Source organism: Ahaetulla prasina, chromosome 1 (assembly GCF_028640845.1).
Source record: "Ahaetulla prasina isolate Xishuangbanna chromosome 1, ASM2864084v1, whole genome shotgun sequence".
Classification (NCBI taxonomy): Eukaryota; Metazoa; Chordata; class Lepidosauria; order Squamata; family Colubridae; genus Ahaetulla; species Ahaetulla prasina.
In genome coordinates, this window is record NC_080539.1 from 114,223,582 (window position 1) to 114,244,805 (window position 21,224).

The window sequence follows — 21,224 nt, forward strand, 5'->3', positions numbered from 1 at the left end:
TGGAAGTTGAAGTCCCCAAGTCTTAAAGGGACCAAGATTGGAGACCCCTGTACTAGAGCAAATAAAATCATAATCACAAATCTCCTGGATCACCAAATTAACACATTTTGTCAGAAGCAGTAGCCTTCCTGTCTCTTGCGTAACAGAATAATTTAAAAAAAAGAGTTGCCCAAAGAATTAAGGATATAGAATCACAAAATGACATAGCTATCCTTAGTAAGGTGGGTAACTTGAAATGGCTGAGCAAATAGAAATGTACTTTTCAAATAGACAACTATTTGAAGTTACAACTGCCAAAACATCTAAGGGAGATATTTACGTGAGCAAGATTCGAACAGCTCAACACAATGGTCAGATATGGCAGATTCCATTCCATACCCTACAACGAACATCTCTGCATTTGCGGAGCGGCAGAGGTAGAAGGCCTGACTCACATCCTATTTGATTCTTGCCTGTACAAGAGGGTGAGAGGCAAGTACATTGGTCTATATACCAAACGAATGACCCATTGGGATCCCCATATCAAAACAACTTACCTTATGTGTGGCCAGAATCTGAAAATAACATTTAACTTAGCACAGAACTTAAGCAAAATGGTTCATGTAAAATCTGCATATGTGGGATAGATTGGGGTAGATTGCAGGGGTCACACCGAAATATAATTTTATCATATTTTATCTACATTTTAAAGTATTGTATTCTATTCCAATTTCATTTTAGACTGTATTTTATTCCAATTTCATTTTAAATTGTATTTTATCCAATTCCATTTTAAATTGCTTTTATCAAATTTTAGTAATAATTTGTTTCTGGAACTTTGCACTTTGATATGGCCCAAGGACTAATAAATAAATAAATCCAAAGGCTATAGTTCATTACGTGAAGTGGAATGTAGTCTGGAGTCCAAGGAGGGACGGGCTATTTCTCAGAGGGCAAAGAGGCAGCAGAGCTTGGAAAGTTTGGTAGTCAGGAAGAGGATTAAGATGGCCCCTCCCTAACAGTTCACAGAGTATATCTATAGTTATGTAGATAATTACTTTAGTCAGGCAAGATTCTGTCTATAGGTGAACAACTAAAAAGAAGCAAGTTAGAAATAACTCCACATCACATTCTTGGGTCTTGATAGTTCATTTGCTTTTTGGAATTGGGAAAGTGCCCGGATACTTTTACATATCCATGAGATAATTAAGAAATGTTAAGGCTTTAAAGTTGCTCCTGAGCAACAAATTATGTGAGGTTTATGTGTAAAGAAAGAGGAATTTGTAACTTCTATACCAAACAGTAATAATCAATAACCAAGTATATGCATAACTGACATTATTTATTTAGCAAAAGACATTTGGGACAAACATTATTTTCTTTAAAATAAAGTTCTTGGTTGTCAAAAACATTCCTTATTTGAACAATATCTAGTACCTATGGGCTTGATATTCAAATCTAGCAGGGTCAAAGGCTTCATTTAACAATTACTTCCAATATGCTTCCCAAGGAAAGGCTGCCATTTTTATAGAGAAGCGTTGCAACAAATAACATCATCTTACACATTAAATGCAACCTTCTAATATACCAATATCAATGACTACCAGATGTAGGTTTTTCCATCGTCAGTGGTTGTCTACTTTTTAGAACCTTAATAATTTTATATTCTGCATAGTTTCTCAAGTAAACTGACTGACACATTAATATACATTGATCACAGAGTATTTGATGAGTTATAGAAAATTATGAGGACCTGATTTGTTTGAATGTTTTATAAAAATACAATTTCTGTCTGTGAGATTAGATTATGGATACTTTGTAACTTTATAACATGTATGCCCATACTGTTTGGATCCTGGACTCAAAAAAATGATAACATGTTATGCTTTAGCCATAATTGTTTCCTTAGATTAAAAGGGAAAGAGGCTGAATACAAGGAGAATATCTATGGAACAAGGATTCATTTAAAGTTAGATACATCTCTTAGTCAGACGGTTTTTCTATCTCATGACAGATCACATTTGAAAGAGGATCCCCACAATTACCGTATTTTTCAGACTATAAGAAGCACTGGTGTATAAAGATGCACCAAGATTTCAAAGAGCTAAGCAAGAAAAAACAAAGGGTTTTGCCTGCCCCGGCTCCCACCCAGGAGCACTCTGCAGGCCTCCCAAAGCCTCTGCGTTTTTAGCAAAAATGTGGGCGTTTTTGCCCTCTCCAGCCCACAGAAGCACTCTGCAGGCCTCCCAAAGCCTCTGCACACCCTGTTTTTGTGAAAAATGGGCCTATCTTTCACAAAAACAAGACGCACAGGGCGGGGCTTCGGGAAGCCAAAAATGGCTGTATTCGGTGTATAAGACGCACCAACATTTCCACCTTCTTTTAGGGGGAAAATTGCATCTTATACTCCAAAAACCATGGTAATTAGGGTGGAAACAAAACAAATAGGTCTGAAGGCCAACTGGGAAGAAATGTTATCCACACTTTTCTAAAAAATGGCTAATTGTAATAGTACTTTAGAATAGGCAAAACAGTGAAAAGGAATATATATCACAGAGGACTATTATCTGAGGATTATCCATACGATAACAACCAGTAGATTTTGATTAAGCCATCCCAGTTGCATATATTCAAAAAATAATAAATCAACTCAGTGACAAGGAAAATTGCTTTTGGAGAAGAAAATTAAATGCACATATTGAATTCAGAATAAAAGCACATGACATTCATTTATAGAACAGACTTGACCCGTATGTAGGTGGTAATCTGAGAAATGTGTCAAATGTCTCAATGCCCATTAATTTCATCTTCTCTGATTAAAAGAGAACAATTATTCCATAGATATTTCCTGGAATACATTCAGAAAAGAAAATATATTCTGAACCTTTGCATAAACATACCTAACCATAGAATGGTCAAATACCATTCACAGTCTTTTTTTTTTTTTTTGCTAGCATTGTGATTGGGAACAAGAAGAATAGAGCCACAGTAATATACAGCTGTCGATTAACAAAATTGCATAAAGGCATCTTTGCCCATGTAAGCTTTTGGCTTTCTGGAACCAGGTGAGTTGCATTGCTAGCATAACAAAGAAAATGACAATATTCAGAATGAGGAAAAGACGTGTGTAAGATGCTGACACCAAAGGAGCACTGCTTCGAGCAGTGGAAAATATTTGGGATAGACCAGGTTGAACTTTGATTGGCACATTGTTTTTCTCTTTCACATAGGTAATATCTGCAAAATCCAGAAGATCTTTCATTTCTTCTTCTTCATCCACAGGCAATTCTTTTTGGGCCAAGCTTTGTGCTTTTTGCCGAATTTTTCTCTCATTGACTTCGATTTGTGCAAATATATCTGGGCCAGCATCCACAAATTTGTAGCCTTTAGCTACCTTTTTGTTCTTTTTTGCTCTGCCTTGTTGCTGCTGAGAAATGGCAAATATTCTGTCAATGGCTTCTTCTGTCTGTCTTTTATCTGAAAACCGGAGTAGGCGTTCAGCTGTCTTTCTGAAGCTGTCCGTGTTCCGCACGCGTGAAAGGATCTGCTTCTCTAACTGCTGGAACACAGGCTTCAAGTGCTGAAGGTTTTTCTCTACGATCTCAAGATTGTCTTTCACTCCTGAAACTGGGGAGTTCCTAATTGCCGAAGCTCGCTCGAACACCACTTTTTGATGGTCTGCAATAACTTGTGCAAAGACAGAGTGGCTTTTATTCTCATCGGTCCACAGATAGATGGCATAAGCATGCTCACTGGTGGTGACAAAAATATCCAGCTGCTGAGACTTCCTCTGGACGCTGAAACTCTGGACGTCTATAGAAGGTCCAATGAAGAGGTATACGGCTCTAGTGATTGGGCTACGCAGATGAGTAGTGACGTTCACGTAGTTTGTCCCATTGTAAGGGTACCCTCTGGGATACATTCTTGAGGCAATGATAGCTTTTTGACTATATCCAGTATCATCCATCCAGTACATCTTGTAGATCCCATCCTGTTGTCGAATGAAGGCTCCATGGACATTATCAATAACTGTGTCTTCAAAAGGCACATCAACATTGTGGAAGAAGCTAGTTGCTATTTTGGCAGGACTGTCATCTTGAAGATATACTTGGTCCACTAGCAAGAGAAGCTGGGGGTGAAGAAGTAATAGGTTTCTTTGTACGCTTTTCAACTTTAGTTTAGGATGGTAGGCACCCACTCCTTCTCCTCTGATAAAGACGATCTCATTTTTTTCTATAGCAGCAATTACTTTCCCTTGGCAATCTGCAGCCAGATCGTGTTTATATTTCAACCATTTTGATGAGCAGTCTTCAGTAACTTGTCCTTCCCATGGATAAAAACAACTTTTTGATACAGCTGGAGAAAACATAAGCACATTATTTAAAAATGTGTATTTTGGTCCATACAGAGCTTCGGTTATGAAAGGTACACCATTGGGGGCAAACGTAAATGAGTTCTGATCTGGATGCTCATGCCCAGCATTGAAGTTCCTCCAACCTTTGATCCATTCTTTGTACTTGTTCTGGTGAACCATATCATAGATTGCACGTCCTCCCAGCTTTCCTGATTTGAAGGAGAGAAAGGGGCTGTTGATTTCGGCTGGCAGAGCACTTCCATATGTTACAACTCCCCAATCCTCGAAATAATGAAGTTTGGGAATACCATAATCTGGTGGCGGGACAAATCCCAGGCTTGAATCATACCTTTCAAAAACATAAAGAGAATGAGTTGCTGATCAGTGAATTTCAAGACAGGATAGAAATAATAAAAATATTAAAAAGAAACCACATTACTACTATCGAATTTTTTACTTTGTAAAAATATTTGGCAGTGTTAATATGGAACAATATTCTACTCTGCAGTAGTCTTTAATGAAGAAGCTTATGGTAATTTTTTGTTTTTTGCTTTGTATCAACAGTATAATAGCTTGCATTTTAGGAATTCGTGCTTTAACATGGTTCAAAATTTCTGGAAAAAGCACATCTGAAAAAGAGCAAGCTGAATTTGGAGAACTCGGAAAACTTATTTAGAAAAAATATGCTCCATTCCAGACTTTCAAATATCTGCCTGGTTTAAATGATGTTTGCACTTATCCATTAGCAATCCTTCTGCCTTCCCAAGTATAAAATCTTTATATCTGAAATGGAAAGCGATCATCCAGAGTGAAGACAGCTCTGAAGATAAAGGAGAAGTTAAATTGAACAGCAAGTAAGTTTAAAAAGTTATGAGTTTTGTATTATAAAAAAAAAAAATTTGGCAAGAAAAAAATCTGCACATTTTTAGGTTTGGTATATTGTATTAAGTAGCTTTTCTTTAACTGATACTGGATGAAAATAATGGGAATCCCACATACTTAGAGACATTTCATTGGGTTGAACTAGGCCAGATATACAGAATAATGGAGAACTAGCTTAAAGTTCATTTCCCTATTAGAGTATTTCCATTGTTGCCTGTTAAATAGCTTGAGAAAAAGATGAATGTTTGTATGGTCATAAGAACACCCAGGTGGAAAATTAGGTGAGTTGAACAGGTAGCAAGATGTACTAAAACAAACATTATTCATCATTTAAAAAAAGTTTTATTATCAATGAAATAGACAGACACACACATATAGAGACACACATATATATCCACCAAACCTTCAGCCTGAACCTATGCTGTGAAAAAAAAAATGCAATATGTTGGGCTGAAAAGTGGCATGCAAATAGAACATAACGAGTCCTTTAAACCTGCTTTAAATCCTCTTAACTAATCGGGGCTTGTTTAAATCAGGGCTTAAGTGGACACATGGCAAACCTCCCTATAAAATAACTGACACTTCAGTCATATTTGCTTTCAAATAAGCTTCCTCTGAGCTTAGTTGGACTTACTTCTAAGTATATTTGCAAGAGGATTGCACACTAAAGCTTCCACTCTAAAACTCCTACCAAGTCGTAAGTCCTGTTGAATACAGTTGGATTTACTTTTTAATTGTCGTACTCTGAATAATAATTTAAGAACTAGTAAAGCAATCCATATTGAGTGAAACGGATTTTGACATTTTTATCTATTTAATAGCAAAGCAGGAACAGTTATGTTTCTTACTTTATGATAAATATTGAAATATTATCTGCGATCCTTAATTGTTCAGAATGCTTTTCAATTTCAGATGGACAATTTTTAGTCACAGGGACTAGTTTGGTTGCTAAGTAAAGGATACATACCAGCTTTCATTGAAGGACATCTTGAAAGAACAGAATGGATATTTCAAACTGCATGCGTATCTGCTGTATTAATTTTTTTTTATGATTTCTACTTTCTGTAACTTGCTACACTGCTAGATAAAAGCCCAAGCATCATAAAACGAATAATGCTCCCTACATCAAAGGCACTTTGGAGTATGTTAAAAGGTTGTTCCAGCTATTTGAAAATTTCTGAAGTATGCAAATAAACAAAGTCCCTACAAAGCATTCTAAGCAAATTCAAGGCCACCATGCCAAAGGAAGACAAAACAGGAATAATCTACAAAATGCAAGCATTGCCGCATAGGCCAAAACAGACAAAAGATTAGCAAAATATATCCTTGAGCATCAACTGGTAAAAAGACTCAATATGACTTCCTAATCTCAATAAGAAAATAGTGAAATATTCTCACGAAAGAGGGAGTTCTTAGAAGCCTAGTACTCTGACTAGATGTCAGCTCCGGCATGCCCAACGGCCCGGAGCTGCCATTCGGGGGTAAACGGCCGTCACTGCAGCCGCAGAGGACAGGGGCCCTGCATGCTACCTTGCCAGCTGCTGAGGACTCGGGACGGAGGGTGAGGAATCGTTCCATCAGGAAGAGAGCGACAGCACTTCCTCAAGATTCCCCCTGCCGTCCTCTTTCGATCCCGGAGCGGGCTGTTAGACTCAAGAGCCAGGATTGAGCAGCATGTTCCAAGGAAACCAACATAAACACTTCCCCCTTAAGAGACTGGATTTAATAATTACAGTTACTAGAGTAGAACTTCCCCCTTAAGGGACTGACTGTCATACTTACAGTTGGAGTAGAACACATTAACCATGATTCTGTGTCACATGGGCAGGGTAGGCATTGGGGATTGGATAATGAGGGCTGGGTTCACTGGTGTATTGTATAAAAGGTGATGGGAATCCCGGGCACGCAGCCCTAACAATAATTTCATTTAAGTGGTCAGTGAGTGCCAGGAATAAAAGGCAACGGCATCAACCCAGGTTTGTTTTGTTGGTTTCCTTTATTATCGTTCTAGATAGTGATCAAGAGATGTAGTGAGTTAATTCTATTAAAATCATGAGCACATCAGCCCAACCTACAACAACATACCACAAATCACACAGCAATCAACCAAGATCTAGAAAAACTACAGCCAATTAACCAAACTATATTTCAACAATAGCAAGAGAAAAAAATCACCACCAAGCAATGCCATCAAGCAGTTATTGATACCACCAAACAAGAAGCAACCAACACAGAGATAAAATAGAGCTAACACATTATTATTGTTATTATTATTATTATTGGCCAAATAAATAGTCTACTAACAAGGCATTAATCATTCACAAGCAACTTCCATTCACAGGATCATCCCATCCAATGCATGCAAAGCAAGCAAAATGGAAGAATGCATAACTTGTGCTAACCAACAACCCTTGGTTTTCCAAAACTCCAACACTGCTGATCTTTCCTAGTAGAGTATAGAAAGTCAACAAACCAAAAGGTAACTTCAGTTAACTCTAACAGAGCAAAACAGATTTGAAATTATCAATGTTTGGTAGGGCCATGTTAAAACAAATATCAAGGGTTTTATTAATTTACCTAACTTGTTCCCATACCAAGCCTATCCTCAACAAGTTAGCTGGACTACTACATACCCTCCTCTTAGGAATATTGCGGCAACGTCTTTGAATGTTATTACTAGCCCATTTGTTTCAAGAGTCTGCATGCCTCTGAGAGTAACTAACTGTTTCTGTAAGACTCATTTCATTCTGTAAGACTGCTCATTTCATTCCCTGATCATCCACCTCCAAGATGACTTATGTGTTTTTGACAAATTTTCTGGAACGATAGTTGGCACATATTTGGAAAGCTCTATCTCATCTACCGCATAAAAAAAGGCCATTTGACCTTTGCCCCATAATCAAATGATGAATCAAAATTAATACCAAACTAGAGCTGTTGGCTAACTTCTTGCAAAACAACTGCCTTGATCTTTTATATATATATATATAGCTTAGTTCGCTAAGGCCAATTCAGTTCCTGTTCTATTCAGATGACACTATTTCAGGCTATATACAATTATCACTCATGCTGTTGCTAACTCTTCCAGACTCTCATGCACAGAACATGTAATGATTTTCTTCAGTAAAAGTACTTATTTAACCTGGTATTTTCTTGGGAATATGCAGCTGAGAAAGAATGGTACCTATTCTATAAATTCCTAACAAGCTGATATCTAAACTCACTTCTGTGCCTGCTTTTTCTCTTGTCCACCCTCTATGTAGCCCATTGATTAAAGATTTACTTATTTCATACCAGAGAAACTCTGTGTGAAGTGTGCACCAACGCTGTCCTTTGGAAGGTGTCCCCGGGCCTTCAAGTATTCTGTTCCTTCGAATCTGATCAGCCAACCAGTTTCCACTGCCATTGCGCATAACAAATTTATCTAGGAAAACCAACTGGCTTTCCGGACCATAAAACCAATTGTAGTTAGAATCTGCAATAGCAACAGTTCTTTGGAATCCTAGGAGGAAAATTTAAAACAAACATATATGAAAGTAAACACTTACTTAATATTGCATATTTAAGTAATAGAAAGTAGAAAGAGCTCCCAATTATTTACAATATTATGATAATATTATATCTATTTGTAAGGTTCTTATAAAAGTTTTAATAGCATTTTTCCTCTAAAATATCAGATCATTAAATTGTCAGACTATGAAACATTAACGTGCTCAGATTTATACACAGAATGTCTAGAGAATTCTTTATAGCATATTAAAATCTATTTAATGCCTCACTTAAACTGATTATCTTGTTTAAACTGTATTATTTAAAATTAATATTGAATACAGCTAAGTTATATCATATTAAATATTTTTCTCTACATTTCTCCAAGTTCATTTGGGAAAAATTCTCTACCTCATTTTTCATTCCAGAAGCTTCATTTATTATTTAATGATGTTTTAATTTATAAGACATTGTTTCACACTATAAAGTGTATCTTTTTCCCCATGATAATGACAAGTTTTATCTATTCAAAAATAGTTCTTATGAGGCAATTTGAAATTGACATATTTTATATGTCTTATATATATAATATATCCCTGACTAGAAGCATTTTCTGTAGGAGAAAAATGCATTGTTTATCCAACCTAGTGTTTATATCATTATGATCTAGAGAATACACATTTTTTATAGGTTGGCATGGTGTACATTAACCAAAGGTTATTAGTTTGATACAATTTTCATTTGTGGAGAAGACTAAAGTTTACCACCAATAAAAGATTCATGGTGATGCAGTATTTAGAATGCAGTACTGCAGGCTAATTCTGCAGACTACCAGCAGTTCAAGTCTCATCGGCTCAAGGTTGACGCAGCCTTCCATCCTTCCAAGATTGGTAAAATGAGGACCCAGATTATTGGGGGCACTATGCTGACTCTGTAAACTGCTTAGAGAGGGCTATAAAGTATTGTGAAGTGGTATATAAGTCGAAGTGCTATTGCTATATGTAAAACAGTCTATCGTGATATATAATCGCTTGCAGTTGGGCTTTTTACCTAAGAAATAATAATTGTAATAAGTTGATTATAATTGATTATAAGTTGTGTTACTTGCCTGGTAGAACTGTTCTATACATAAAAGCAAAATGTTGCTTAAGCCAGGGATGTTTAAAGTGGTTAATGTCAAAATGCCTTTGGACAAGGAATATGTACTGGAAAAGAGATCTGGTGGTATAGCTGCCATAAGCTACCCCTTCATACAAGGAGCCATCTGTCACTTCATGTAGGAGAACTATAGATTTCTCCATTATTGTTAGGACTTGTTTAGTCCAAAGGTATGCTTCCTGAAGATAACCTATAAGAAAAAGACGAACAGTATTATATTAGTAATATGACCTTTTAAAGTGTGAAATATTTGCAAGTTACTTGGGCTTGAAATAGGGCTTGTCTACATGTGGTTTTTTATGGAGCTTTTAAACTGGATCTATTCATAGACTTGCATTGCCTTTATTAAGGGATTTTTATGTCTTATCTACTACTGGTAATAATAAACAAACAAACAAACAAAAAAGAAATATTTTACTCATGGTGAAGAGTTTATTGAAAACATCAAGATGGTTGGAGTGAAAAGAGCAGATTTAATAAAGCTTGGAAATATTCGAGAAGGAAATTAAAATCTATAGTACATAAAAATATAAAAATATTTACCATGTCTAAATTTGATTTTTAAATTTTTCATTTAAAAAAATCTAGGAAACATTTAGATAAGAAATCAAAAAGGAGTTGGGATATTTATTTAGAAAAAGAAAAAAACCTAGAAAACCTGATATAAATTTATAAAATTATGCACAGCATGTAGAAAAAGGCACAAGAAACCTTTGTCTTAAAATACCTGAAATCAGGAGACACAGTGAAATTACCTATCTATCTATCTATCTATCTATCTATCTATCTATCTATCTATCTATCTATCTATCTATCTATCTATCTATCTATCTATCTATCTATCTATCTATCTATCTATCTCATCTATGCAATAAATTCCTAAAGGAATATAGTTATACCTTTTCTCTAACATAATTGTCAGTGGATGAATATCCTTAAGAGAAAATAATCTTAATTACTAAAGAGTAAGTTATTCAATATTTATTTGCATGATAGGCTGCAAGAAATCTCCATGTTTGAGGCAGTAGATCAACAAGTATCAATTCCTTGGGACAAATTGAGAAGGGTTGGGGTCTTCATCATTTTTCTGTGTCTTTTACAGAAAAAACTGACTGCTTGTGGGACTAGATGTTGGGCTACATCAGGGGTGTGAAACTCAAGGCCCGGGGGCCAGATGTGGCCTACAGGTTGCTTAGATCTGGCCCTGGAAATAGCGAAGGACCAACCTGAGGTGCCCCTGCCAGCGAAAACGGAGCTCACAAGGGCCACGTATGGCCTTCCTGAGCTCCGTTTTCACTGGCAGAGGGTTTCAGGAAGCCGTCCCAGCTTAAAATGGAGCTCAGGAGCGTGTTTTTGCTGGCAGAGCACTGGGGCCATCACAAGAACCCCCACTCCCACCGACACAAGTGATGTTATGCTGGCCATGCCCACACTGGCCATGCCCCCCCCAAGGTCAAACACAATCTGATGCAGCCCTCAATGAAATCGAGTTTGACACCCCTGGGCTAGATGGATACTTTATGCTATCATCCCCATTCTCTTAAGGCGCTGTATAAAGAAGACAGAATATATATACATGAGTACCTCTACTATAAATAGATGAAGTTCAAACACACGATTAATTAATCATGAGATTAATGATTTTGAGAATTAAAAATGTATGTTTATCTAGTTTCTATATCCACACCTTGTTTAGCCCAACAGCCATATCAGATCTTTAAGAAAAGGATAAGGTGCTGCACTATAAAAATTAAATAAAGCCAGTACAAGAGCAGGATCACAATAATAAACTGAATGATTCTAAAATTAATTTTATTTTAAAATTTAAAACAGCAGACATGCGCTTATCCCACATTTTAAACAATTTCCCACTTCTGATGCATTAAAAATCACATTTCATTTGCAATTTTTGCAGGGATTCTGGGATCATACCTAGAGCTTTCAGAGACTTCATTTGGTCTTAGAAACTCACAGGCTTTAAAAAAAAGAAGAATTGCTCATTGTTCAAGACCTACCTTGATTCATTAGAACCAGGCTTCCTACCAGCAAGGCCAAACAGTTGGTAGGCTGATGGTTATGTAGGTATTGGAAACCCCATCCACGCCTATATGAGGCTTCATACATATATCCTGAGGCATTGGCAATTACTTCCAGAAATTTTTCCTGCTGGGACTTGCTAAGGTAGTTATATAAAAAGTCATAAGCAGTGGCAAATCCAACCAAAGAGTGAGCAAGGGGAACCTCATCCCATGGAGCATCCTTCACTAACCTGTAAAAGAGAAAAGGTGTCACTTCTACACATCTTATAGATGGCACGATATAGAAACATTACTATTTAAACTTTACAGATTTTAAAACAGAAAACTGAGAACTGCATCAAACAGCTGATACTGAGCATGCAGATCTCCACTCATACGTTAGTCTTTCCCTACCTTCAGTTTTTTCATTGCTTGGGGCTGAAGACCCATGACATATAAAAATTGCATACAGATTAATGTAATGTAATTTAGAAATGTGCAGGAAATAAACTGAACCCTGCCTCCCATAATGGAAAAGAGGCTTGGCTCATTTTCAAGCTAATCTTAATGGTCCTCTGTTCATTATCTGAGAAATGGGTATCATCTGGCCTTGCAAAAAAAGATTATTTTTTTGAGATGAACAAACTGCATCTTTAAAATTGTGGGTTTCTTCTGTCTGTACAAAACCAGGAATTTAGGTGTAACCCAAGAATTCTGCGTTTCATAAACCTAATTTCTTCTTTGAGATCAACATTGCAATTTCAAACAATTCACTGTCTATTCAATTTAATCTTTATTAACATTTCAAAAAACGTATAGCAGTTCATTCTGTTTTTCAATTCATGAAAGACTGTTTTGAAAATTAATCAGTCATATTTGCTCTAAAATAACCCTTCCTGAATCAAGTTGTTGTTGTTGTTGTTGTTGTTATTTTTAGTCCAGAGAATCAAGACGACAAACTTTTTGATTTGCTTGTATTAAAAATCAATGTGTTTTCCCTTTAACACATGAGATGGTATCTGAGATCACATTTTCTCCATCATGTGAGGCCAAGCAATCAGAGAAGGTTAGCCTTCAATCTTTGCAGAATTCGTATGATATCAACTGAAACAGTGGTTACATAGTCACTTTCTTATTTGCAGAACAAGATTTCAGTTAATATTCTAATATCTAATATTATCTTTTTAGCTCTGCTTTTTTTATTCAGCCTATAGTATCACCTATGGTCATGCTTGCATCAATCTTACATATAAGCAATAAAAATGTTATTGATTTCTAGATTTGGTTCTAGATTCTTTTTAAAATATTTTAGTATCTTAACTGTAAGACATTAGACATATCATTGACTGATATGGGTGACTACAGCAAATGAATGAATGAATGAATGAATGAATGAATGAATGAATATTTTTGTTTTCCTATCACTACAGTTGTTCTCTCTAAAAAAACTACTGGAGCTATAACCAGTGCAATTAAACTGCTTGGACATAAATGGAGTCTATTGGATTTGGGTGCCTTATAAATTCAAATATGTAAAATAAGTATTTTTAAAAATTGTTTTTAAATGGCATCTCCGACAATTCCCAGTAACAGTTATCTGGCTGGAGAAATTATAGCAGTTGAAATGTACTCATTGAAACTGAGACTGTGGAAGGCTGTTCTGAGAGGCCACTTATACAAGTATATGAAAATGATTTTGCTCTTTTATTCTTTTCTCAAGGAAGCTAACTGGAAATGGAATGGGGTATTATGAGCTGTATTTCATTATGAACTATTCTACTGAGGAATTTTGGCAAGAGAAGTTATAATAAATATTCCCACACTTGTATTTTGCTGTCACATAGCTCCCAGATATTTGTATCATGTGATTTTTCTTTACAGAATATTTCAAAAGTGGTAGACAATATTCTTATGAACTAGCTTGCATTTTAATAAAAAGTATTGAAATACTGATGGCTCCAAAGTAGGATCACATTATCGTTTCCACATTAAAAATAATAGATCTCTTCATATTTGGGACAAAATGTTTCCTGATGATTCCAAGTAGGGTTCAGCAATTATTTGGACAGGCAGTTTTACCAAGCAAACTGGAGCACCTCTTCAAAACTGATGGTTGTAATCTTGAAGCACAGAATCCTCTCAAAGCCTTAAACTGCTTAGAAGGCTTCTTCCATGGACTGAACTTCCACAAGGCCTGGGAGCTTTTGAATGGTACTAATAGCCCCATCTTCCACACAGTGTAACAATCAAATTTACAGCGGCATATTTTGATTTTAAGAAGGATGTGGTGGCTCAGTGTTTAAGACTCTGGGATTGTCGGCTGGAAGTTTCGAACCCAGTTTCGAGACCCGAGCAATGCACAATAGGGTGGGTTTTCATTTTCACCCCAGCTCCTGCTCACCTAGCAGTTCAAAAGTATGAAAATGTGACTAGATAAATAGGTACCATTTCGGTGGGAGGGTAACAGTGCTTGGTGCACCTTGGCGTATAGTCATGTTGGCCACATGACCACAGAAATGCTTACAGACAATGATGCTCCCTTGGCTAAGAAGCAGAGATGAGCATCACCCCCTAGAATCAGACGTGACTGGACAGGGGAAACCTTTATCTTTATTTTGATTTTATTTACAAATTCTTAGCGTCTGGTGAATTATTTTGGCAAAGTAGAATTTTAGAAACCTGCTGGCCAGGTCTTCAATTTATTAAACACTCACAGTAGCCCCTCATGGCCCGGATCCAAGACTATCTTTGCCTGAAACATATTGATATAATATTACCTGTCAGAAGCCTGAAGATATATATATATGCCAAGCATTTATAGAGTTTTAGCTACAGAACATAATCCATACTGTCTTTTACTATAATTTATAAATTGTTCATAGAATTGCCTATAATGATGACAATTACTATCATCCAATATGTTGAATGTCTTCTAAGGACTGTAGAGTCTGATCATGGAATTATAGTACAAATACACTGAGACAGTCATTTTGGTCTAGTTGTTAAGGCCCTAGGCTAGAAATCAGGAGACTGAGTTCTAATCCTGATTGAGGCATGAAAATCAGATGGGAAACTTTGGACCAATCACTCTCTCTCAATCCAAGCCCCCTTACAGGTTTGTTGTTGTGGGGGAAACAGGACGGGGAAAGGAGTATCAGAGTTATTTATAAAACTAATAAAGGTGGAATAAAAAATATCTAAAGAAATAAATTTAATTGACAATATAAATCAGTAAAAGTTACAGTGAAAATTAAATTAAATTAATGGTGTTATCTCTGTTTCAAAAGAGATTACAGATAAGCATTTAGAGGAAAAATAAGTCATGTGGTTAGCTTGGAAGAGATAAATTTCAGGTATAAGTTATCTAAGCACAAATGAAGATTTCAAGTTGTATTCCAAGAGCCAGAAGCAGCATCATTTAAAGTAGTTAGATGCTTTATCAAGATCATTCAGTTTTGATAAAGTAAAGGAAAACAAAGATGCCTTTCAAACCATACAGTAGCAGTGCCTGAAGGTTGAATCTAAAGCAGGTCATTATTCTTTTACAGGAATGTTTTTTGAGGAAAAGTAGGAATCCCATGTTACAACTAATATTTAGTTTATATCAGGGGTGAAATCCAGCAGGTTCTGACAGGTTCTGGAGAACCGGTAGTGGAAATTTTGAATAGTTCGGAGAAGCAGCAAATACCACCTCTGGGTGGCCCCAGAGTGGGCTGGAAATAGAGATTTTGCAATATCCTTCCCCTGCCATGCCCACCAAGCCACGCCCAGCAAGCCACACCATGCCCACCAAGCCACACCCACAGAACCGGTAGTAAAAAAAATTGGATTTCACCACTGGTTTATATCCACAAATCTCATCTCACAGTAAATTTTACACTTGAAAATGACAGCGAGTGAAATTCTTTCCATTCTTTCATTTGTTGCAAAACTATTATTAGGCTATTATTGCTTTTATATTGCCTTAAGGAATTTCAAACTTCACTGATAAATTGAAATTGCATATTATTTCTGTCAATCATTTAAAAAAATGAGTAAACTCTGGATTAAATACTCAGCATTCTAATTTATTACCCTTTTTCTTTTGAAGTCCACAGCTTTTATTGCCATTTTAACAATAAGTACTTTTAAACTATGCAGCTTTTGTTACTCTAACATGAAAAAAATGACTTAAGTGTTTGATTTAAACTTCAAACATAATATTTAACATTTATAAATAATTGCATGAATGAACATTATTGCTACATAATGAAAAGGCCAGAGAAAATGACCACCATTTATTTCAATTGTCAAAAATAGTGTGTGTGGGAGCAACCACAGTAATTACAGAATATAGAATAACAAAAACATAAAAAAGATGTTGAGAAAGAATGCAGAGAAGAGCAACAAAAATGTTTAGGGGACTGAAGGCTAAACTTTATGATGAATGGGAATGTCTACTAATCTAACAAAGGGAAGACCAACGGGTGACATGGTAGCACTCCAATATTTGAAGGGTTGTCACAGAGTGGAGAGGGTCAACCTATCCTCCAAAGCATCTCAGGGCAAGAAAAGAAGTAATGGATGAAAGCTTAACAAAGAGAGATGCAACCTAGAACTAAGGGTAAATTTCTTGTCAGTGAGAAAAATTAACCAGCGGAATGGCTTGCTTCCAAAAGTTGCAGGTGCTCCAATCACTGGAGGTTTTTAAGAGGCAACTGGATACAGCCATCTGTCCAAAATGGTACAAGGTCTCCTGGGCAAGGGATTGGACTAGAAGACCTCCAAGATCCCTTCCCACTCTGTTATTCTGTGTTCTGTAATTATTGTGGTTGCTTCCCCATGCTAGTTTTGACAATTAAAATAAAGGGTGGACAAATTTTCTGGCATTTTCATTATGCAGCAACAATGTTCATTACATTCATACAGGTATTTATGAATGTTAAAGATTATGTTTGAAGTTTCAATCACATATTAAAGCCAGAACTTTAAACTTAAAAAAAATAAAACACTTTTATATCCTATATTACAATTAACAAAGTTTCCTTTAAAAATATTAAGAGTTGATCATGTTTATTTAATTTAAATGCAGATTTCCAAGAAATATTCTAAAATACAAGCAGGTTCCTAAGTTCATTTAACTCAATTGTATCCCTTCTCTAGGATACAGCTGAGAACTGTATTGAATTATATACAGTATGCATTAGTTTAACAGCCCCTTTGGCTGCTATTTGTGGCTGAAAATAATCTAACAGCAATCAGATAGTGGCCAATGTGTTGACTTTTAACAGAAAACTGGTATGTGGGGGGTGGGGGTGGGCTGACCTGGACTTACAAGCATCTTTCCAAATTGGAGAAAAGTCAATATTCTGTTTTGGACCTCCAAACTGAAGTTTCCAGATTCAGAATGGACATTCAAATGCTAGCTTATATGACATGTATACTGGAATACACTAAAAATGTTAATGCCTGTTTTAGATATAAGCTTTAAAAATAGGTATTCCCTAAAAACAGAGTTATAAAAAGAAACCAAAGCATTCTATACTCCTTTACTCTTAATATATCCCAAATATGCATTGTATAGTTATTTTTTGCAATAAAAACAAGACAAAAATCTACCAACTAGGCTGAGCCGCCATTCTTTCCATGTAGTCTTTGGCCATGTCAAGAGCTTCCATGTTGTCTGGATAAAGTATGCAGAACATTGCCAGAGCACCCAAATTGTTGCCATATATTTCATTCCACCGAGCACTGAAGTCTTTCGGATCCCAGGGAGGAAGATACTCCAAAGAGTTTGACAGCATGATTTCCACAGCTTCAACCAACCGAGCTGCAATGTGTTGATGTGTAGTGCCTGCCTTATACCGGAGATCCTGTATCTCTCGTCTAGAGAAGTAGAGCATTGGGTAGTTGTCGTAGTTGGCATTGACAAATGGAACAGCAGTGCTTGGGTTGTTGTCAGTGCTGCAGATTAGTGCAAAGCAAACCACATGTATGAAAAACACACTGGGAGCCCCCCGTGTGTGAGTCCTCATTGTGGCATTAGAGCTCCAGCTCTCGAAGGCAGCCAAATCATTTTTGAAGGAGCCTAGATGGCAAAAGAAGAATGAAAAGTGAGGTCAATGGAATAATGGCTGACATTTTTGACTAAGACACTGGAAAGTATATGGGAAAATTCAGGTTTTAAATACAAACAATACCGCTATTCAAGTTCCTTCCATAAAAGTTAGGAGCAGATGTATTACAACACATAGAGTGCACAGTATAATTAAATAAAATCCTATGTACTGCTTTTTGTCTTCAAATACTATTCCTGACTAAATTCAGTGGCCTAAATGGCCTCCAATGACGGATTGATAAATAAATAGAAATAAAACTATAGGTCAGGAAATGAGAAAATAATATTAATGGATTATTTAAAAGTTATTTATAATGTTTGCAAACATGATATATTATCAATTGTATCTGCTTTTTTTAATCTAGTGGTTATGTTTAATTTCTTCAAACTGTATCAGTATAATCCTGCTGAATAAATACAATGCTGGTAGCATCTTGCATTAATATAATTTGGCCAACAGTCTTTAGGGCTTTTTTGTTTTACTGCAGGAATAGATCTTTAGAAATCTCTGATGCACTTTTGGATTTATAAAGTATGTTCTAATATATGTGACAGTCTAATTAGGCATAACTAAATTCTTGGCTGTTAAAAAAAACAAATTTTCGGCCATCAAATAATTAAGAATGCCTAATGTAAAACATTTCTTACTGTGCTTGCAGGAAAGCAGGAAGAAAGGAAGAGAGACAGGGATTATGTGAACCTCTGCCAAGATTGTGAATGTTCAATTGGCTGAGGTTCACAGCTGTAGAGTAAAGGATCTGGAATGTGGGAGGTGTCAGCAAGGGTCATTTTTAAAGACTCTGGTTGTGACACGTCTTCATTAAGAGAAACATTGAAAAAAAACATACACACACAGCAGAGTAGAATCCTGGAAGTATATTTGAAATATCTGGCCTTTAGGGCATGCATGTTTTTTCCCATTCAGTCAAAAGAATCCTTCCATTTGGCTTGCTGAGATTTATAGCTTGCTGCTAAAAAAGTTGAACATTAAATAGAAGCGTGTATTTCCCCAAATACGTGCCCATTTTAAAAGGCTTGAAAATGGCAAACTCTGCTTGGAAGTAAAACAAAAGAGTGTTTTAAACATATGCACCCTCCCCTCTTTTCAAAATTACCAATTATTTCAACTTTGGTCTTAGATGAAACAGTCTAGGATTTCCCAGAGGAAAGTTAGAGAATTCCTGAAATTCTCCGAAGGGGAAAGGTTACAGAAAACAGGACCAAGAAAGATAGATTTACGTAAATAATGAACAGTAGTTTTCAATTATTAAAACCAGAAATAGGCCAACGGAGAAAGCGTGACATTGAAAAACCTACTGCACAATTTTATTTTTCCTGAGGAAAAGCTGTTTCATAAAATTCAGCTACAGGAGAAGTACGTAAGAAGCTAAAACAAACTAAAGCCACACACAGTGATCAAGTTTTCCAAACTGAGGGGCCAATATTAGGCTAATAAATTATTGTTTTGAGGGCGGAAATAAGGATGCAAATAGGAACCTTGAATGCAGAATCACACACAGATGACTGCTTATGTGATTGTCATGCCTGAAAAAAGTGCTGAAGAGAATTTAAAAATACTGATCCTGGTGGAACCACGGTGGTGTTATTGCTGTACAGCCCCCATGAAAATTAATGATCTGGGTGAACAGAGATGGATCAGTTCTGATTATTTTCTTCATTTTTTAAAATTACTTGTCAAAGGAAATTCCGTTCTTAATTTGTCATTTTGCCACTTGAGGTGACACATGCCAACCCCTGAGTCTGGCTGGCGCCTTAAAGTCTCACTGCTAAAGCTTTTCAGGCAGTGGTGGGTGGTACAACTCTCCCCAGAAGGGCACTGGACTCTACAAAAGCTTATGTGACAATGGGAGAGGAGTATTTAATACATAGGAAACAATCACATTAACAACAATATAATTTTAATTATATTTGATTTTGATTTGGTTTTATGAAATGCATGTCTTTCCTATTCCAGGCCATTTGGGGGAATATTCAACAGTCTAATATCAAATAATCAAATGAGAATGCTTGATTTCTGGTGACTATCCGGACTTTAACTTGATTTTGGAGTGCCTATGTAGCTTTGTTGTCAGTAACACAGGAATAATTTGTCATGTGGTCTTCTGGGACCTTTTTATTTATTTATTATTCAAAGTTACTGACTTGGTACATCCTGATGGTCTCCCAAGTACTAATAGGTTCTGACACCAGTTAACTTTTCACCTCAGTCAATGTTGACTAGCCACTCTTGCAATTCATTTTGCATGCACTGGCAATAGGAGCAATGGATGTAGAGAAAGTAGGCATCTCCTTTCCTTTTTTAAAAGACTAATTTTTGCATGTCTGTTAAGTAGCATTTCTCTGAGTCTTTCATCATTTCTTTCTTCCCTCAATTCAGTTTTCTTTTCGATTCTAATCTGTGCAGTTTAGGAACTTCCCTCTTCCCTTTACCACCCCTATCTTAGGATCATCACTACTGTAGATAGTAGTAAGGTGGGCTTAGGTATCACCATGTTATTTCCTGAATAAAGCTTATCTTTTAAACTCTTAAATTTTAGACTTTCTCTGCCACACATTCCTTCTGCTGTATAATGCTAATCACTGTCTGTCAGTTTTCATCTACAGTATTTAACAAATAGAAAAACTGTTTATGAGTCCTTCTAACCTTAAATCACTTCTGCAATTACTGACTCTCCTCTTTTACAGCATGAACCAATTACATTATTGACCAGTGAACTACAATGAAACAAGAAACTGTCTAAAAAAAGAAATCTTAGAATTAGCCTGCTGAATAAAACATTCACAGGGCAGAACATAAGATCCTGCCAGAACCGTTTGTCACATCTTGAAAAGATCACTAAAAACAAACATTGTTTTTAGAATCAGATGAAAATATTTTCTTCACCATGGTGTACAGGTATTTTACAAGGAAATTCAGGCAATCAAAACCAAGTAAAAGGCAAAGATAATCGTCCCCTTTTGCATGCATATGTTCTCAAACATACACACAGTTTCTTGACATTTCTACTTTTTCAAAAACAATTTTTACATGTATTAGGCTGAACAAATGAATTAAAAAATCTCTGTAAAGAAACAGAAGCATTTTCTGTACTCAGCAGTTTGGTAGGAAAAGTATCTGAATCCACAGTTACGGTACCAGTGGTGGGTTTCAATTTTGTTTACTACTGGTTCTGTGGGCGTGGCAGGGGAAGGATACTGTAAAATTTCCATTTCCTCCCCATCAGCT

The 21,224-nt window shown here is 36.2% G+C and overlaps 1 protein-coding gene across 4 annotated transcripts in view; it reads right to left on the reverse strand.

Annotated features, from left to right (window-relative positions):
* DSE (dermatan sulfate epimerase) overlaps positions 1-21,224 on the reverse strand; it is a 43,629-nt gene that overhangs the window by 8,991 nt on the left and 13,414 nt on the right. For 2 of the 4 annotated variants that reach the window (XM_058173542.1, XM_058173550.1), the window contains exons 2-5: positions 17,479-17,947; positions 11,878-12,131; positions 9,813-10,052; positions 8,510-8,717 (exon numbers count right to left, since the gene is read on the reverse strand). In XM_058173542.1, coding sequence (XP_058029525.1) covers positions 8,510-8,717; positions 9,813-10,052; positions 11,878-12,131; positions 17,479-17,894 — 1,118 coding nt within the window. In that variant the 5' untranslated portion in view covers positions 17,895-17,947. Of the gene's footprint in view, positions 1-1,302; positions 4,683-8,509; positions 8,718-9,812; positions 10,053-11,877; positions 12,132-17,478; positions 17,948-21,224 lie in introns of those variants that run through there. The other 2 variants (XM_058173525.1, XM_058173533.1) reach the window with 2 other exon arrangements.